The sequence below is a fragment of the Montipora capricornis genome, chromosome 3 (genome assembly GCF_036669925.1).
Source record: "Montipora capricornis isolate CH-2021 chromosome 3, ASM3666992v2, whole genome shotgun sequence".
Taxonomy (NCBI): Eukaryota; Metazoa; Cnidaria; class Anthozoa; order Scleractinia; family Acroporidae; genus Montipora; species Montipora capricornis.
Genome location: NC_090885.1, coordinates 12,200,678 through 12,218,177, shown reverse-complemented (window position 1 = coordinate 12,218,177; position 17,500 = coordinate 12,200,678). Strand labels below are relative to the sequence as shown.

The following is a 17,500-nucleotide window of genomic DNA, read 5'->3' as shown; positions in this document are numbered from 1 at the left end:
GTAAACTACGAGCACACGTAAGTTATGCACTTGTAGTGGTTAAATACAGGTTGCAAGTCAACATTCGCTCTAAAACCCTTAATACCAGCAATAAAATAATTATTAATAAGACAGCTGTTTGTTGGTCTTTTAAGGTGCAGCTCATAGTCTGAGTCAGGTGAAATGGATAAAGCCCAATAATATTGCTCTTCAGTTATGTTTACAGATTTGAAAATATCAGCTTCTGTTAATGTAGGATTATAGTTTGCCTTACTGGGATTTAACACTTCTATTTTTTCTTTAACTAGTCTAAGGATTTCTTTTTGTTTGTCTATGGTACTCGTCTTTTTTTCTGGATTTAAATCATCAGAAAGAGGTTCAGCCACAATAGTCTTGTTTGTAAAAAAGTGCCCAAAATTAAACTTACATTTAATGTTTTTGTATTTTCTACACGTCTTTGAATGACTGTGCTTTTGGTAGGTTTTTACAAGCTCATGTAACTCAGGGTCTTGACTCTGATCAGGAAGGCATGTTCATCTATGAAATGAACATAAGCTTCCTTGGTATCATGTGTTAGTTCAGGGCAATCTGATGTCCATATTAAGGCATGTGTAAGTGAGGAGAGCCTCTCATCTGAAACTCAATGCGGAGTGCATAGTATACTATTTTACCAATTGTGTTTGCATTAGTTAGAAGAATTTCAGTGAAGAATGTTTCAACTCTATATTGAAAGTGCTTAGCAACAACAACAGGATTTACATTCAGCATTGAGCATCTTTCATTATAAGATAAAGCATCAACTTGTTCATTTCTTAGATTTTTGCCTTGTGTTCTTGCAATAATCTGAAACAGTTCAGGCCAGCTAAGGACAGCACAGGATGTCATAAACCATGTTGGTATTCCAAGCTGTTTTACCATAGCTACTACTTCATACATAAATTTTTGCCAATAAGGTGTTGTTCCTGGAATTTGTCTCAAAAATAAATAAGCCTGATCTTTACTAATAAGATTTTGTAAATTTTGCATATTATTTGATCTTATTTGAGAAGCAGTAAGAGGCTGGCCATGCATTTTTTTCAGAGCAATATTGATGCTATCTGATACTTTCTTCTGTTCTATGATGAACTGAGCAAAGAAGAGATTCAGGATTGGTAGCAAATCTACCACTGTGATGTGAAAGTCTTGCATTGAAGTACTTAACTGGCGACAACTTTATTTCTCGGTTGACAGAGTACCCATACTTTCCTTTCAACTTCCAGTTTATTACCTACAGCTTGACATGGTACTTGCCCTTTTGAAACTTTTGCATGACATGTTCTACAGATGTATTGTTTGTCATCAAATGACTTTATCTCAGTGAAAAGACGGTGTATGCTGTATTTATTTTCTTTAAGTAACATAACTGTTTTTCTATATAGTATTCGATGACAAACTGAACATATGTAATATGGCCCCTCTCTGATCGTATTCTGAAATACTGATATGTAGTGATCCAATTTATGCTGAACATCGTTTGCCTTTTTTCTAGAAATTTTTGCTGCATCACTTATGCACTTTATTATTTTTTGCTTTTTTATAGGATTTATGCTGCAATATTCTTGTTTTTTATTGTTCAACTATTGTGCCTTAATGAGTGGTTCCATTGCATCATAGTTCCGCCTTTTTTGTTGATTTATTTGTTCTTTTTCTGCAGGATCTAGAGACTTGTACCACACTGCTCTGTCAGACAAGAGCTTTTCTTTTTCTGCAGGCTCTAGCGATTTGTACCTCTCTGCTCTGTCAGACAAGAGTTTTTTTTTTCTGCAGGATCTAGAGATTTGTACCACCGTGCCCTGCCAGACAAGAGTTGTTCTTTTTCTGCAGGATTTAGTGCTTAGTACCACTCTGCTCTGTCAGACAAGAGCTTTTCTTTTTCTGCAGGATCTAGTGATTTGAACCTCTCTGCTCTGTCAAACAAGAGTTTTTCTTTTTCTTCAGGATCTAAAGATTTGTACCACTCTGCCCTGTCAGACAAGCGTTGTTCTTTTTCTGCAGGATTTAGTGATTTGTACCACTCTGCTCTGTCAGACAAGAACTTTTCTTTTTCCGCAGGATCTAGTGATTTGTACCTCTCTGCCCTGTCAGACACTAGTTTTTCTTTTTCCGCAGGATTTAGTGATTTGTACCACTCTGCTCTGTCAGACAAGAGTTTTTCTTTTTCTGCTGGATTTAGTGATTTGTACCACTCTGTTCTGTCAGACAAGAGTTTTTCTTTCTCTGTAGGATCTAATGACTTGTACCATTCTGCTTTACTAACCAAGTATTTTCGTTTGGCACTAGGTTCCATGTTTGCATAACTTTCACTTCGTTTTTCTGCCTATTGGATTTGTGTTTCCTTAATACCTTTTGTCTTAAAGTGCTTGACAAATTACTGTAACAGTTTAGAAATCTGATAATGTATGCTACGTCTAAATTACTAGTTGTATTGATTTTTGTAACAGTATTAGCAAGGGCTTGAAGAAGGAAGTTGCTGTCATTGACCGTTTGAAATTCATCTAAAGTTCCAACACTATGGAATATTATTAAGTAGTATTTGATGCTTTCAGTCTTAGAATTGTGCTGAAATATGCAACTTGCACAGTAATTTGAAAACCATATTATAAATCCAGTATTGCCTCTTGTGTTATCCAAAATAAAGTTCTGGAAGAGATTGCTACTGCTGGATGCACAACTAAATATGCCTTCTTTTTGTTCTGTAAAGACAACATCAATAGTTGCATCATATATTTGAAGTTTGTTTGGAAATTTGCGTAAACAAAGATTTTCATCAGGACATGAAAATTGTTCCTTGTAAAACTCATTTCCATGGTCAATAATTGCTTCTAGAGTTTGTGAATTCCAGTAGGTGCATGCCTTAACCACTGAAAAACAAATGCTATAAAATGGTAAAGCACAACAGTGTCGTATAAAAGACTCATTGTTTCTTGTTGAAATATGCGCCATTTCTCCACCATCACTATGATCAGCAAGTTCTGATTGAGAGATTTCACTGTTCTCATCATCTAAGTGATTATTGTCCTTTTCTAGTCTTGTTATGTGAACATCTATCAGCTCAAACAATGTATTTGAATTTTCATACAGGGTTTGCAAATAACATGTGACATCCTGTATACTTTGTGCTTCTAATAATATACATGTTCCTTGAGAATGGGGCATACCAAATGCATCCCTAGCATGTGAATCAAATATTTTACATTTACCACCTGGAGTACAGTACATAGAAACAGTATTACATTCAATTGTTAAAAGAAAGGATTGGTAGTTTTGCCTTACTAATGTTAGCAAAGCATCAACCAAAGGCATACACAAACTCAAGCCATGTATAATGGCTCTACCATTTATAGTACCACTATAGCTTGAACTGTATTGAAGCTGATAATCTGTATTAAACACATTGAGCACTTCTGGTACCTCAGTTAACAACAGGAAAGTTTGTCTGGACAGTCTAGATAACTCAGAATACAATTCATTACCAATGTTCATGATGTTAATCAAGTCCACTGATGAGATAATATTATTCCTGTAATTATAGATAAGTGAAGAGACATTGCTACACACCGAGTGCCTGCATTCTGGCCGAACAATTCCACATTGCCTTGACTATAAGGCGCTTGAATAGTTTTGGTATGATCAATGCGCCCAGGGTTTTTCTCTATATCATTAGACAGCTTTAACTCTGTATGATTCATGATTCATCCTATGGTTAATGTTCTTATACACATATCTTACTGAAGTATAGTTACACCTAAGTTTCACTCTTCCACGGCGAGTTTTAGGTTTTTCCTTCGATGTGCTGTCCACCACGTCCTTTGAGTACTCCTTTTCTTAGCAGCAGACCTTAGTCTTACATACAAATAGTCTAACTTACGATTAAGTACACTCAATGTCGTAAATAAATGCATGGCAGAAGATTTCGGTACGTTCTTTTTAATATATTTTCGAACTAATTTCCTGAAAGATCTGCTCTTATGCAAGGCTCGTGATAGTTGTTTCACTGGAATTCTGCTTGGTTCTCGGTCCCTTTGTTGACGCCCTCCTACACATTTACAATCAACAAACTTAGCATAACGAGATCGAAGTTGCAAGTCATTTACTGATTCTTTATGATCAATATCCACAACAACAGATGGCTATGTGGCATTCTCAAATATGTTCTCCTGTAAGGCTCGCGTTAGCTGTAAGTTTCGCTGAAATTCTGCTTGGTTCTCCATCCTTTTGAACAACATGGCGACGCCCTTTTAAACATTTACAATAAACAAACGTAGCATAACGAGATCGAAGTTGCAAGTCATTTATTGATTCTTCATTATCAACATCGACAACAACAGATAGCTGTGCGCCTTTCTCAAATAGGTCACAGTCATTGAATGCATTCAAAATAGGTTCATCCAAACATAACACGCTGCACCAAGCATGGTACAAAATGCTGACAACATTAGTGCATGAGGATGATTCCAAACGATACAAATAGTTGAATATGAAATAACATTACAGCTCGAAATACACAGAAATTCTGTAATAGCAGAAAACAAACAGCCATAATAATACAAATGGATAGTAAATTCACCTTCTTTTTCAAAATTTTAACTAAATGCATCCGGCTTAGCAGACTATCTTTCTGCGACTCGATAGCATCAGTACTGACTTTGTGCTCACCAACTTTCTTCTCTTGGAGGCTTTCACAGTTCCGTGCTTTTCTTGTTTGGTATTTGGTTTCAAAGCAGTTCATATCAGTGTAGTTCATATCATGATTCTCATATATTTGCTCATTTAGTGCACATTTGTTCTCAACTGATGATATAGCTTTCTTTCAGTTCGCCGACCGACCCGGGCCAAAACATTCGCTCAATGACATCTTTTAGTGTGGGTCTACCGCGAACGGCGTGTGCATAAGTGAGTGGTTTGAGCGTTCCCAGCAAGAAGCTCAATACGACAAAAAGCCACATGGCGACAAAACACGTAATGTCTACTAACTCTGGTCTAAGGCAACCAACTTCACCACAATTTGATCGCGCAGGATTGACAATGAAATGGTTCTTCTCAATCATGTGATTCTGCCTGTCAACATCGCTGTCAACAAGGCATTATGCTGAGGAACGAAATCCTCCAAATATGATCAGCTATTTCATTTCGCATGTCAAGTGGTTGCTGACACCGCAAATGTTCTTCATTCCGCAAACATAGCTGGTCACGTTCTCGAGATTATACACAGAAGGCGTAACAACAGATTCAGAAGGAACAGAAATGGATTGTTTTAACTCTGTACTGCCGCAAAGCAAAGCTAACAGCTCATAAACATTACCGAAAAATGATTTCATAATTCATAGCCAAATCACCATGGGCAAAAAACATCCTCGCATGTCGCATACTCGTAACGGTTTTCTAATGATTGACAGATTTCTTTCTTTATAAGGCAATCATGGAAAGGGCCCGGACGCACTGGGCAAATTTTTCTTTTGCGAAAAAATCTGTCACCAGTTCCCTGAGACAAGTGCGACCGGTGATTATTTTGTAAAGGCTTACGAAACTTTCGAGACGGGCTAGTACTTAAACATGGAATGCCGGAATGATGGAACGCCGGAACGGTGGAACGCCGGAATACTTAAACATGGAACGCCGGAATACTTAAACATGGAACGCCGGAATACTTAAACACGGAACGCCGGAATACTTAAACACGGAACGCCGGAATACTTAAACATGGAACGCCGGAATACTTAAACCTGGAACGCCGGAATACTTAAACACGGAACGCCGGAATACTTAAACACGGAATGCCGGAATACTTAAACACGGAACGCCGGAATGAGAAATAACAGTATAGTTTACCTCGTGAAATGAATGGCTTGATGTCAAGTACACCACTGCAGTTAGGAGGGAGCTTAAGCACGCGCGTTTTTGAGACGCGGACGGCAACCGGAAGAGGACATTTCTCGTACCAGGACGCTTATTTCCCTTTCGTAAACGGTCCTTGCCATTTGAAACGGTCGATGCCATTTAGAACGGTCGACTACACACTTCACTTCAAAGAAAATTAAAAGAAACAAACTAAGAAAAAATATTAACAAAAATTAAGACAAAAGAGGGAAAAAAAAACATTTATAAAAGAAAAACTGGAGGAAAAAGACTCGAACTCGGGTTCTTAGCACTCACCCTACCTCATATGACCAGCGAGACACAACTCCCAGTAACCGCAAACTTTTGAGTTCTTAGACCTAATGAGTGTAATTCAGAGCTAAGAAATGTCATCGACCGTTTCAAATGGAAACGACCTTTCTGAGAAATGGCAAAGACCGTTTCAAATGGCAACGATCGTTTATGAAAGGGAAATAAGCGTCCTGGTACGAGAAATGTCCTCTTCCGGTTGCCATCTGCGTCTCACAAACGCACGTGCTTAAGCTCCCTCCTAACTGCAGTGGTGTACTTGAAATCAAGCCATTCATTTCACGTGGTAAACTATACTGTTATTTCTCATTCTGGCGTTCCGTGTTTAAGTATTCCGGCGTTCCGTGTTTAAGTATTCCGGCGTTCTGTGTTTAAGTATTCCGGCGTTCCGGGTTTAAGTATTCCGGCGTTCCGTGTTTAAGTATTCCGGCGTTCCACCGTTCCGGCATTCCATCATTCCGTATTTAAGTATTAGCCTTCGAGACGCCGTCAATTTTGTCAGAGGTGAAATCTGACAGATTTGTCAATTTACATGCTATGATTATGCTGATTTGAAGGAAAATGTCATTTAATCTCCATTTTTAGAGTATTTGGTGTTTATTTCGGTGTGATTGACACTTGTGGTTAGCAAATATTTTACTGTGTCTCAGACTCTCAGTGCTTCCACGCTTGAAAAATTGAAAATTTGACCCAAAAGTTTTCGACATTTTTGGAAGGGCCAAACAAATTTTGTCAGTCCAGTGCGTCCGAAACCAAACCACAAAAACGGCAAAGATCTGAGGTAGCTCCCCCTGTGCGCACTAAATAAGATTAACGAAACTTTTAAGACGTGTAAACAAATATGCAAATTAGTTAACCTTGGATAATACGCAACGATATTCAGAACGGGCAGAAAAATCTCACAAAAACCTTTTCCAGCCAAAAGTAATTTTATTGAAACAAACAACATATTTGCTATTAGAGGGAAGTAAAAACTTCCCATTTCATTGCGTGCGTGCAAACAAGCTGCCAACACACTCCGCGTCAAAAACGCGACTAAATAAATTTCCCACCAGTGTTCAGCATCAAACACTTTACTGAAAAACCCTTTACTTGAATTATCAAGCGAAATATAGCAACAAGGTTTCTTTCAAATAATTTTTGACTAACAACAATTAATGAAATTTGATTTCAGTGTTGTACTAAACACCACACTTGGTACAATATTAGAACTACGGCTCACTTTGATTACGGCTCGACGGGCGAAAGATTGTTGTCTAAGTCCATTACTCGTCGGGTTCCTGGGAAACGTATCTATTTTGACTTCAGGGTGAACTATTTACACAATCGCGAGCCATTTAATTGAAAATCTAAACATCTATTAGATACAAAAAACAGACTTCCGAATTATCGCAAATCACGATGCTGACAAGCACAAAAGCAGAAGAAATGGTCAAATAATTATGAAGTTTGTTACTATCTTAATGTTTTTGCGTTAGAGTAAAGGGATATTTATCACACAAATGATGTAATTTCATCACACTCAAATTTCGCAAAAACGTGACTTTCATGTAAACAATCTTCGCACCAGCAAGTCGTAGCAATAAATTGGATTAACAACCAAGGTAGTTAAAGGAATATTGTTGGCTTCCCAAATAATCTTCATTTCTTGGCTTTACACTACAATGGCAAAATTCTTAACACTGGAATTTTCCGCTTTTGTTTAAAATCTTTCGCAATTCGGAGAAATCGACCGGTCCGCGAATATTTTACGAGTTTTTTTCAATGGGATGTCAAAAAGGCCAAGTGGATGTTATGCGTAATCGGGCGATCAAGTTGCGCGTGTGATGCGTTATAAATATTTTTTCACAACATGATTCCGAACCGTTAGTATCACCACAGAAGACAAGAACATCATTCTATTAAAAAGCTCATTCTACGCAAAAAGTAGGTTCTGGAGGTAACTTTGAGAGTGGAAATCAAGGTTACGCGGCAGACGGCAAATACAAACTCACGATTTAATTAAGTTAACACACCAGAAAGACGCTAACCTCATTTGACAAGAAAATGCGTTACTATTGCCATAAAAACTATCCAGTTAAGGTCGCATATCAAAAAACATGATGAATTCATAAAGGCCACCTTTTCCAGCGAACAATTTTTTAAAACAAACAACATATTTGCTATTTGAGGCAAAAACCCCTTTCTATTTCATTACGTGCGTGAAGAGAAGAAACTCAGTCGTGTCAAATATGCGTAATATTGCAACAAACTAAATTTCAGGATCAAACCGTTTCCATGAAGAACCTTTTCCTTGAATAATGAAGCACAAAATACACGACAAGCTTTCTTTCAAATAATTCTTGGCTGTCTTATTTTCAATTATTTTCTTTACCGGAAGACTGTGCAGAGTTGATCACAGATCCACGTGAGGTGTTCGATTCGTTCTCTGTCTTTGTTGAACCCATAAGTTACCAGAGAATTTTCCATTTGGTTTCAGTGTTCTACATAACAGCACACTGGGTAAAATATTATTTTAGAAATACAGCTCACTTTGATTTCGGTTCGAAGGGCGATAGATTGTCGTCGAAGTCCATTACTCGTTGCTGTCTTGTTCAGTATCCAAATGACTTGCCATTATTAAGCTTCATGAGGGTATATTTTGTTCAAAGATCCACTAAAACGCCATTCGCGTTACATGACTTTCGACGCCATTGCCGGTTAAGTTTATCATTCTACTGTGTCCACCAGAGAAATTTACGCATTTCCACTACCCTCTCTATCCTAAGAAAATACGAGCAGAAGGCTCTATGCACAAAGACACCACCACTTAGCAGGGGAGTGGCAGGTAAGACTTTTACGGACACGGAAAAAAAAAAAAAAAGAAAAATGATAAAACAAACAAATCCCACCCACTTGCCGACGGGGATTGCCATACTGGCAACCCAGTAAAACGAAAAAAAGAAAACAAGCAAATCCCACCCGCTTCCGACTGGGATTGCCATACTCAGTGGCAACCCAGTAATTAGCAGGAAGAAACATCGCTTGTCTCAGTAGACTAGTGGTCATCTGGGAATGCTTCGACGCATGCGATCCGAGATCGAACTCGCGCTCTTCCTTCTTCCAAAAATGTCATTGAAAGTCTATTAAACAACGAGATAAATCGAAGTGTAGAACTTACTTCATATATGTGAAGTGGGACCAGTTTGATTCCTGGATATACCTGCATGTGTGCACCATCATGGCCGCCATTTCTTTGTTGTGGAACACCAACATGGCCGCCGTGACGTCATGTGAAAACGCTCTATTTTCCAACTTGGCCTCGGAGTCAACCCTTTCTTGGGTAGATTTATTTATAAAACACCTTCCTTGGGAAATTCAGCACCCCCACCGTTGTAAAAGCCAAGCAAAACAGAGCTATCTCAGCATCAAGGGAAATAGGATACTTTTCGCGGGAAAAATCTGTTCCTAAAAATATATTTCCTCGGGAAGTGGGTTGACCCAAGGAATTAGTTGAATATAAACAAGCCGTTTAGATATCATAAACATGTTTCTTTTTAAGCACCTTGGTTTTCGAAAATGGCAAGCCTTCGTTCACGTTGGAGTGTCCAATTGGTTAATTAAAGACTAATTAACACAAGGCCTACACCTGAAGTTTTTCTATCCAAGCGAACACTAATCAAAAAGCGCCGGAAGCGGTTCAGGATATGTTCTGGATTCAACTTCCTGATGCATTCTTCAAGCTTTGCGTGGGTAGACACGGTGTTAATTGGCTTGCCGGCCAGAAAATTCAACAGCCAAGGTGTATCAATGCCAAAAGACCAAAACTAACTAATTACTCAGACGGTGGAATAACTGCAGAATACTCGGCAACTATTGTGTTTTTGTAGCTGCGGCATCGTTTGAAGAACAGGGCATTTATACAACACACCCATGCATATCCGAATACACTCTTTTTTATAAGAACGTCTAGTCTTGGGGCTGAACCTGAACCTGAAAACGTTCTTAACATGTTCTTAAAGTTGTGTAGTATACTACGTTCGACCGAAAACTTTTCTTTGTCAAAGAGGTGTGCCTGTGAACTTTCCAAGTGCATTTCCACTGTGAACAAAGCATTCATTTTTTTTGACCCCAGGGAAAAAGTAGTTAAGAAGGAAAAAATATTGACGGATATTACAAAAGCAGATTTGTGAGGTCCACAAGTGTAAGCACTTAAAGGCGTCGCGAGAGCAACTGTTTACAAATCTTTCTTTTGTTATTCAAATTTGTCACGCATTGGGACAAAAACAACTTTTTGTTTTCGACAGCCAATCGACATCTGGTTGGCACATTAATTAATTTTACTCCCCTTCGAGAACGAAGAAAACCAAGCCTATGCGGAAACCAAAAAGATTACACGTCACTATCGGAACAGGAAACATTTCAACGAGTATTCCCGGTGAGGGTGTATATTTACAGTCTGATCTACCACACGCGATTAAGGTAAAACTACTGTCTACCAGTGAACGCACTCCTGGCAACTGTAACCCACAACTGAAACCATTTTAGTTGCTATTCCGAAAAAAAACAGTCACATGATCACGTGTAAAAAGGTCGTCAATGAACGCTGAGATATGTTTGCCAAAAGACAGAGAAAAATGAGAAAATTAATGAAAACTCGAAATCTAAAGACGAGTAACCCCTGAAATCCTTTCGTCGTGTAGTCCGTGGAAACGGCACGCGAATAAATGCTAGGCCGCGCTAAATCTTGGACTGAGAAAAGCTTTCGCGCACCTTCGGTGGATTTCGCGCCATCTTGCTTGATGTCGTATTAAGAGTAAGTAATGTTTGGCTGTTAGGGCGGGGGGACCTTGTCTTCGCTTAACTTCTATGCTGTAATCATTGTTTGAAGAAGGTCGTTTTCGGACTGAGAAAATATTCCCTCTGTATGCAATCAAAACAAGCAGCAAAGGTTTATTGGTTTTCGAACAAGTTTCTGCTCATGACACCATCGCGTTTTGTGTGTGAATTGTGGAAAGTATTCTCATTCCTCGCTGCGCAGGTCGCAGTATTTTTATGAGTTTTAAAATTCATAATGTGTCTTTCTTTTCAGCTGAGCCGGTTTTCCATTATGCCTCTACAGCAAGCTATGAGTCTGGGAATCGATATTTTGGCAGGTAAATTACATACGTTTTCCGAGTTGTATTGAATAAATTGTGTGAGGATACATTTAAATTTCACGATTCACTTTGTTTCTACCCTCGGTAATCGAAGTGGTTCTGTGCTTTGCTGAACGTTTTCACTTGAAAAACGACATAGAGGTGGCTATTTTTAAAATAGAGGAAATTACGAAAGTATTTTTAACTGTAAACTCATGACAGGAGATTATGATAATCTCTTGCTCATGATTACTTAAGTAAAATTAAAAATAGCAAGAGAGGAATATTATGCTCAATAGTTAAAAAACAGTTTATACTGAACAGCTATGAAGCTCAAATGTGAAAAAAAGGTTACAGACAAGACAAATTAAACAGAATATCAATTCTAAATCCGCCGGAGGTGCTTGTACGTGGTAAAATCAAACAACCTTTTTAAAATTTCTTGAAATTTGAAAACTATACAACGTCAATGCCTACTGCCTACTTGAATAGAGGAAATAACGAAAGAAATGTTTAATTGTAAACTCGCGATTACTTAAATATAATTAAAAATAGCAAGGAAGGAATACTATGCTCAATAATACATAAATTTATAAGAGCTATCAAGCCCAAAGGTAAAAAAGATTATAGACAAGACATATTAAACGGAAATTCTAAAACGATGTATCAATTTTAAATCCGTCCGGGGTGCTTACACGTAATAAAATCAAACAACGGTTTTTTAAATTTCTTAACATTTGAAAACTATACAACATCCTTACAGCGTCAATGCCTACTATGATGGCATTGCAGAAAAGGATATTTTTCATGTTCATATACTATTGATTCGCCGATTAGGAAGCCGGTATTCTGTGCAGGATATAGCTTCAGGTTATCATGCTCTAGACTGATCACGTTCTCTATAAGGTGATGGGGGTCAAGACCATCGAAGAATCTTGAAAAGAAATTTAATTGTGACAAGGTGCTTTTTTGTGATGTTATTGGCCTGGTCACCCGCTGTCTGGAATTTGGAGGCTCGAAAGGGTCTTCTACAAATTTGCAAACTAGAAGTGGGTGGCTAATGGCGAAAAAAAAAATGAATTATTAAATTTTCAATCTCGGATTTTGCATTTCTGGCTTTCTGATTGGCCCACTCAGTCTCGGTTAGCAGCTCATATACCGTAATGACCGGATATGACAGCTGATTGCGTCGGTCGTTTTGTAAAAACTGAGAAAACATCGTGTCCTTCTGTAAGTAAAACAGTTCAGAATTTAATGACATTTTAATAAAACAGTTATTCCATTCGCGCAATTTTTAAGGTTGTCTGCAAGGCCCCAAATGTTGCCACGGTAAAGCACTGCTAAAAGACCCTCTAAAACTATTTTTCTTAAGCCCCACAAAATTCTCTTGCTTAACACATAATATAGGAAAAACTTGTAGGAAAATGAAAAGAAGATGCCTAGATTTAAAATTGTCTAGATTTTGTAGTTATCTGTAAGAATGCGAAACAAGACACTGCAGTCAGGGTTTATTCGGGATACCATTAACTGCAAAGAAATTTTTACAGTACAAGTTGTGGGAGAAATTTGCATCGGAAGTTTCCTTAGAGACGAGCAGGGAAACTGAAAACTGCACACCACGGTGATTGAAAATACCAATTTTCTTTGAACTGAAGCTCGTAGCTAGTGTAAAAATTACTAGAGGTAATCACATGAATTCAAGTGCTGTTTGGCATAAATGATGAAATTCTTTCCCACTGTCTCTTTTCTTCCATTTCCACTCTACTCACAGTTTGTCAAAATAAACGAAACAGTTGTATGTGCTTTAATTTTGAAAAGCACTTGGCAAGGAGGTACAATAAGCAAACCTATTGCAGAACTCCTATGGGGACTGCCACTCCCACTGTACACTGTCTTGCATGGACTGTACTCAATCTAATAAGTTGTGTTGAAGACTAACTTTTGTTGGTAATTCTGTTAACGTAAGATGCGTATGTCTTGATAGTATTCATAAACCACTCAAGTAAATTAAGGCTTGGGCCCCAACCTGGCCCCAAATCAAGTTATGGCACAAAAACGTGAGGGGGTGGTCTAACTTCTGAAGTTTTAGTAAAACGACCTAAGACTTTTGCAGACTAAGAACGTTACAAAAGTTTTTATAATGATGTGGATGGTGTATGCAAATGAGGTCACGTGACTTTTTGCGGGCACAAACCTCAAAATAAAAAAAACGGCAACAGTTTATGCTAAAATTTATTTCACTTCCTTACTATTAGATTAAAAGAAAACGAACTTTGTTAAATATGTTTTGTACTAGTGCCCAGTCCCCACTGGGCACTATTAATTATTAATTATTAAAATTATCTTGAAATGTCCAAGCACAGAAATGATGTACCCAATAGTGTTAACATCACAAAGGGAAGTCCAGTCACCAGGAAATGATAAAAAGTGTTGCCTTTTAGCTGAGATTTCTGTGTTAAAATTAACTTTGACCAGTCACGTGATAATATATCATCCTATTTAACAGTTAAGGTTTCAAATCTTATTGCTGCTCACGATGTCCCAAAGTTATTTCGTGTTATATAAAATGGATCAATAGTTAGCCCACTCCACTCCATTTTCCGTCATGAAATAGATCTAGGTCCAGGCTTTAATTCACCTGAGCAGTGTCCAACTCATTTCCTACATTCATTGTATTCACCAAGTCCGGTTGGGGAACATATTGACTGCTTATAATAAATATGTTTCAGAGCACAAAACGACATTGCTACACACTGACTACGCGCATTGAACCCAACACCTCAACGGTCCCTTGACAATAAGGAACATCAATAGTTTCACCACTGAGAAGCTATAGGATATGGACCAGGATTCTTTTCTATGTCCCAACCAAGGTTGAACTTACTGTATTCCACTCAGTGGATGAGACTTTTAAAAACATTTCTGAGTAAATCGCTCTCAGCATGCCTAGTTGATAAATGACATTTTGATTTCATTTTCCACTCTCCCATGACCTTTCAGATGTGTTTTCTTTGTCATACTTGAGCCGAGGTAGCTGACGTTTTTTTTGTTTACAAGTAAATACACAGTAATTGCGGTGAAGTCTGGATGACCTCGATACATTTTTAATTACGTATCTTCCAGAAAATTCTCTTATTTTTCTTTCTTTACAAAATAGATGTGTCGGCTGTTTCTTTGTAATTCTTCTCTTTTCTCTCTGATGTTGGCATCAATTCAACAACTAGATATGGTCAATCAACATTTCAGTTCTCAGCATCAAAAATCTGGGAGTCAGTTTCTTTCAGCCTAAAAAATTACCTTATAATTCCTTTAAATGCAAATAATATAAACAGCTTCTCTTACTTATACAAAATAATTTAAAAACTGAATTGTAATTTTTGAGCAATGCAATAATTTCTTTAGTTATTACTTATTTTTTTGTTATGTAAGCACGTCTATATATTCATATAATAATTACTAGATCTAATCATATATATTTTAAAACAATGTTAATGATTGAAACAATTAGATATATTTATTATTTAATGTTAATTTTTGTTTAATGCCGCATTTATCTTTAATATGGTGGTTTCCAGCTCGAAATAAAGCCAGTGGCTACTCTGGCTGGCTACCACGTACCTATCTTTTTGACTTTTTTTTCTGCTTTTATGTCTTATATTTATTCTCTAGTAAGTGTTGATATTATAGTATTAACTATCTTATAATTGATGTAAATAGTGCATAATGAATTGAATTGAATTGAATGGAATGGAAAAAATCGCGCACCGACCCGTTCCGAAACGGACGCTCTTCATCTTTCAATGTGCTTTCGTATGCATTTCGAGTCTTCCAGGCAAAAAGAGAGAAAAAAAAGGTTGGATACCTCACCGAGGTAACTTAAGAAATGCTAGCTCACCAAACGAAACAAGCTTTATTTCCGGTCTTTCGCTATTGTGCCACATTTTTCTCGCAGGTAATCTTGGGATCTATTCTTCGAGTTGTGCCTGGATCAGAGAGCACTGGTACCGACTCTGAACGGGGTCAAAGATCTTGTCTGTTTTGAAACATACTAGTATACAAACAGCGACATAGTGAGGTCTCCAGCCTGCAAACAGGCTCTTATTATAATTTGTCGGCTTTGAGAATTCACAGACGTTTTAAATCTTTTCAACAGGTATAACGATAATCAGAGAGCTCAGGATGCTATCAATTTGACTCTCTTTCATTGGGGTATACACGGCTGGGTTGTGTACGTTATCGTTGGACTTCTCCTTGCCTTTGTTGGTTACAGAAAAGGCCTTCCTATGACCATTCGTTCCTGCTTCTACCCTCTTATCGGAGACAGAATATTCGGTTGGATGGGCGATGCAGTGGATATCCTGTCAGTAGTTTGCACCATGTTTGGCGTTTGCACCAGTCTTGGACTCGGCTGCATCCAGATGAATACCGGCTTCAACCGCGTTTTTGACAAGATCAAATTCTCTAAAACGAATCAAATCGTCATCATTTGGTGCGTGACAGCCTGTGCGACTGCCTCAGTTGTCAGTGGCCTGAAAGTTGGAATTCGACGGCTAAGCGAGATCTGCTTCACCATTGGCATGTTCATCATGTTGATTGGCTTCTTTTACGAGGACACTTGGCACATACTCAATGTTTACGTTCAAAGTATTGGATACTACATCCAGTGGATCGTCCAACTTGGCTTCCACACAGATGCATTTGCTCAACTCGGAAACGCACCAGACGGAAAACAGGCGCAGTTTTGGATGAACGATTGGACGATCTTCTACTGGGGCTGGTGGATCGCTTGGTCTCCTTTCGTGGGTATGTTTATCGCCAAGATCTCAAAAGGTAGAACCATCAAAGAATTCATTAATGCTACAATGACAGCTCCGATTATATATTCGTTTATGTGGTTTTGCATCTTTGGCAGTGCAGGCTTGAAAATGGAAAGAGATGCAGAGAGAGCAAACATCACGTGTTCATCTCTCCTTGGCGGAAAATACAGTACAGAGTCAATGAACGGACTGTACCGATTATCGTGTAGACAAACGAACGAGATGTGGTTTGACGTAATGGGCCAATATGGTGATCTTGGAATGTTCCTCTCAATCGTGTCTCTCATTGGAATCATCCTCTACTTTGTCACAAGCTCCGACAGCGGTTCCTTAGTGATTGATTGTCTCTCCGCCAACGGTGATCCGGATCCTCCTATCATCCAGCGTGTATTTTGGGCCTTAACCGAAGGCGCATGTGCCACAGCTTTGCTCTATGCGGGAGGCCCAAGCGGACTAAATGCTCTTCGATCAGTGTCCATAGCATCAGGTGTCCCTTATACTATTCTACTGTGCTTCATGTGCGTAGCATTGTGGAGAGCAGTTAAGATGGAAGCTGGTGACCTTGATCAGCACGGTCCAAAGTTCAGCACTGGCCTATTAGACGTAATAAGCAATCCGACGTTCTCAGGCATCGGCAAAGTACTTTTGGCTGCCGTCGCCCCATGGTATCCTATGGGAAGAACCGCGTACAAACTTGGTGGATCAAAAGACCGGCAATGGCTCTACATGCTCATTCTGGCAGTTCCGTTTTATCTTTGGATTTTACTGTTATGTCTGGAGTCTGTCGTTGCTGGCCTATCCTACGTTGGGTGGGCTGTGCTGTTTGGGTTCTTCGCTTATAGCACTGCCATCCGCAATGCCATGCGGGAGAAGTACAACATATACGGAAACATGGTTGAAGATTTCTTTGCTGTGATGTTAACCTACCCTTTTGCTGCTGCTCAGATGGAACATCACGTCAATCATACCGATAGTATCGACCTGGGTGAAAAAGGTTTAGCAAACAGTGCTGTAAGCCATGAAATTGATCTGTGTGAGGTTCACATTAATCATGACGGTCGCTGAACACGGCAGTGACATGGATATGAAATATACCATCGGCATGATCTCCTCTTCAAAAACTGAAAATGATGCCGCCGCGTCGAAATTTGACCAGCCCTCTACTGTGGTAGCTAATCTAACGCATACTGATGAGAACCCTCCTACTTTTGAGGATGCGAAGTTATAAAATTATAAAGGCCAAGATTTTTTAAATAGTCAACTGAAGTCACTTTTAACTATATTTTATATCTTTCGAGAGCTATCCCTTCTACTATTTTTATTAAAACCAATTAGTGGTCTATTCATTTGTTTTATTTATAGAATATACATTGCGAGCCATTT

The 17,500-nt window shown here is 38.5% G+C and overlaps 1 protein-coding gene across 1 annotated transcript in view; it reads left to right on the top strand.

Moving 5' to 3' along the window:
- Positions 1-17,500, top strand: part of LOC138042234 (glycine betaine transporter 1-like) — a 23,565-nt gene that overhangs the window by 5,521 nt on the left and 544 nt on the right. The window contains exons 2-3 of the mRNA XM_068888047.1: positions 11,255-11,318; positions 15,454-17,500. The exon at positions 15,454-17,500 is cut by the window's right edge and continues 544 nt beyond it. Coding sequence (XP_068744148.1) covers positions 11,255-11,318; positions 15,454-17,182 — 1,793 coding nt within the window. The 3' untranslated portion in view covers positions 17,183-17,500. The remainder of the gene's footprint in view (positions 1-11,254; positions 11,319-15,453) is intronic.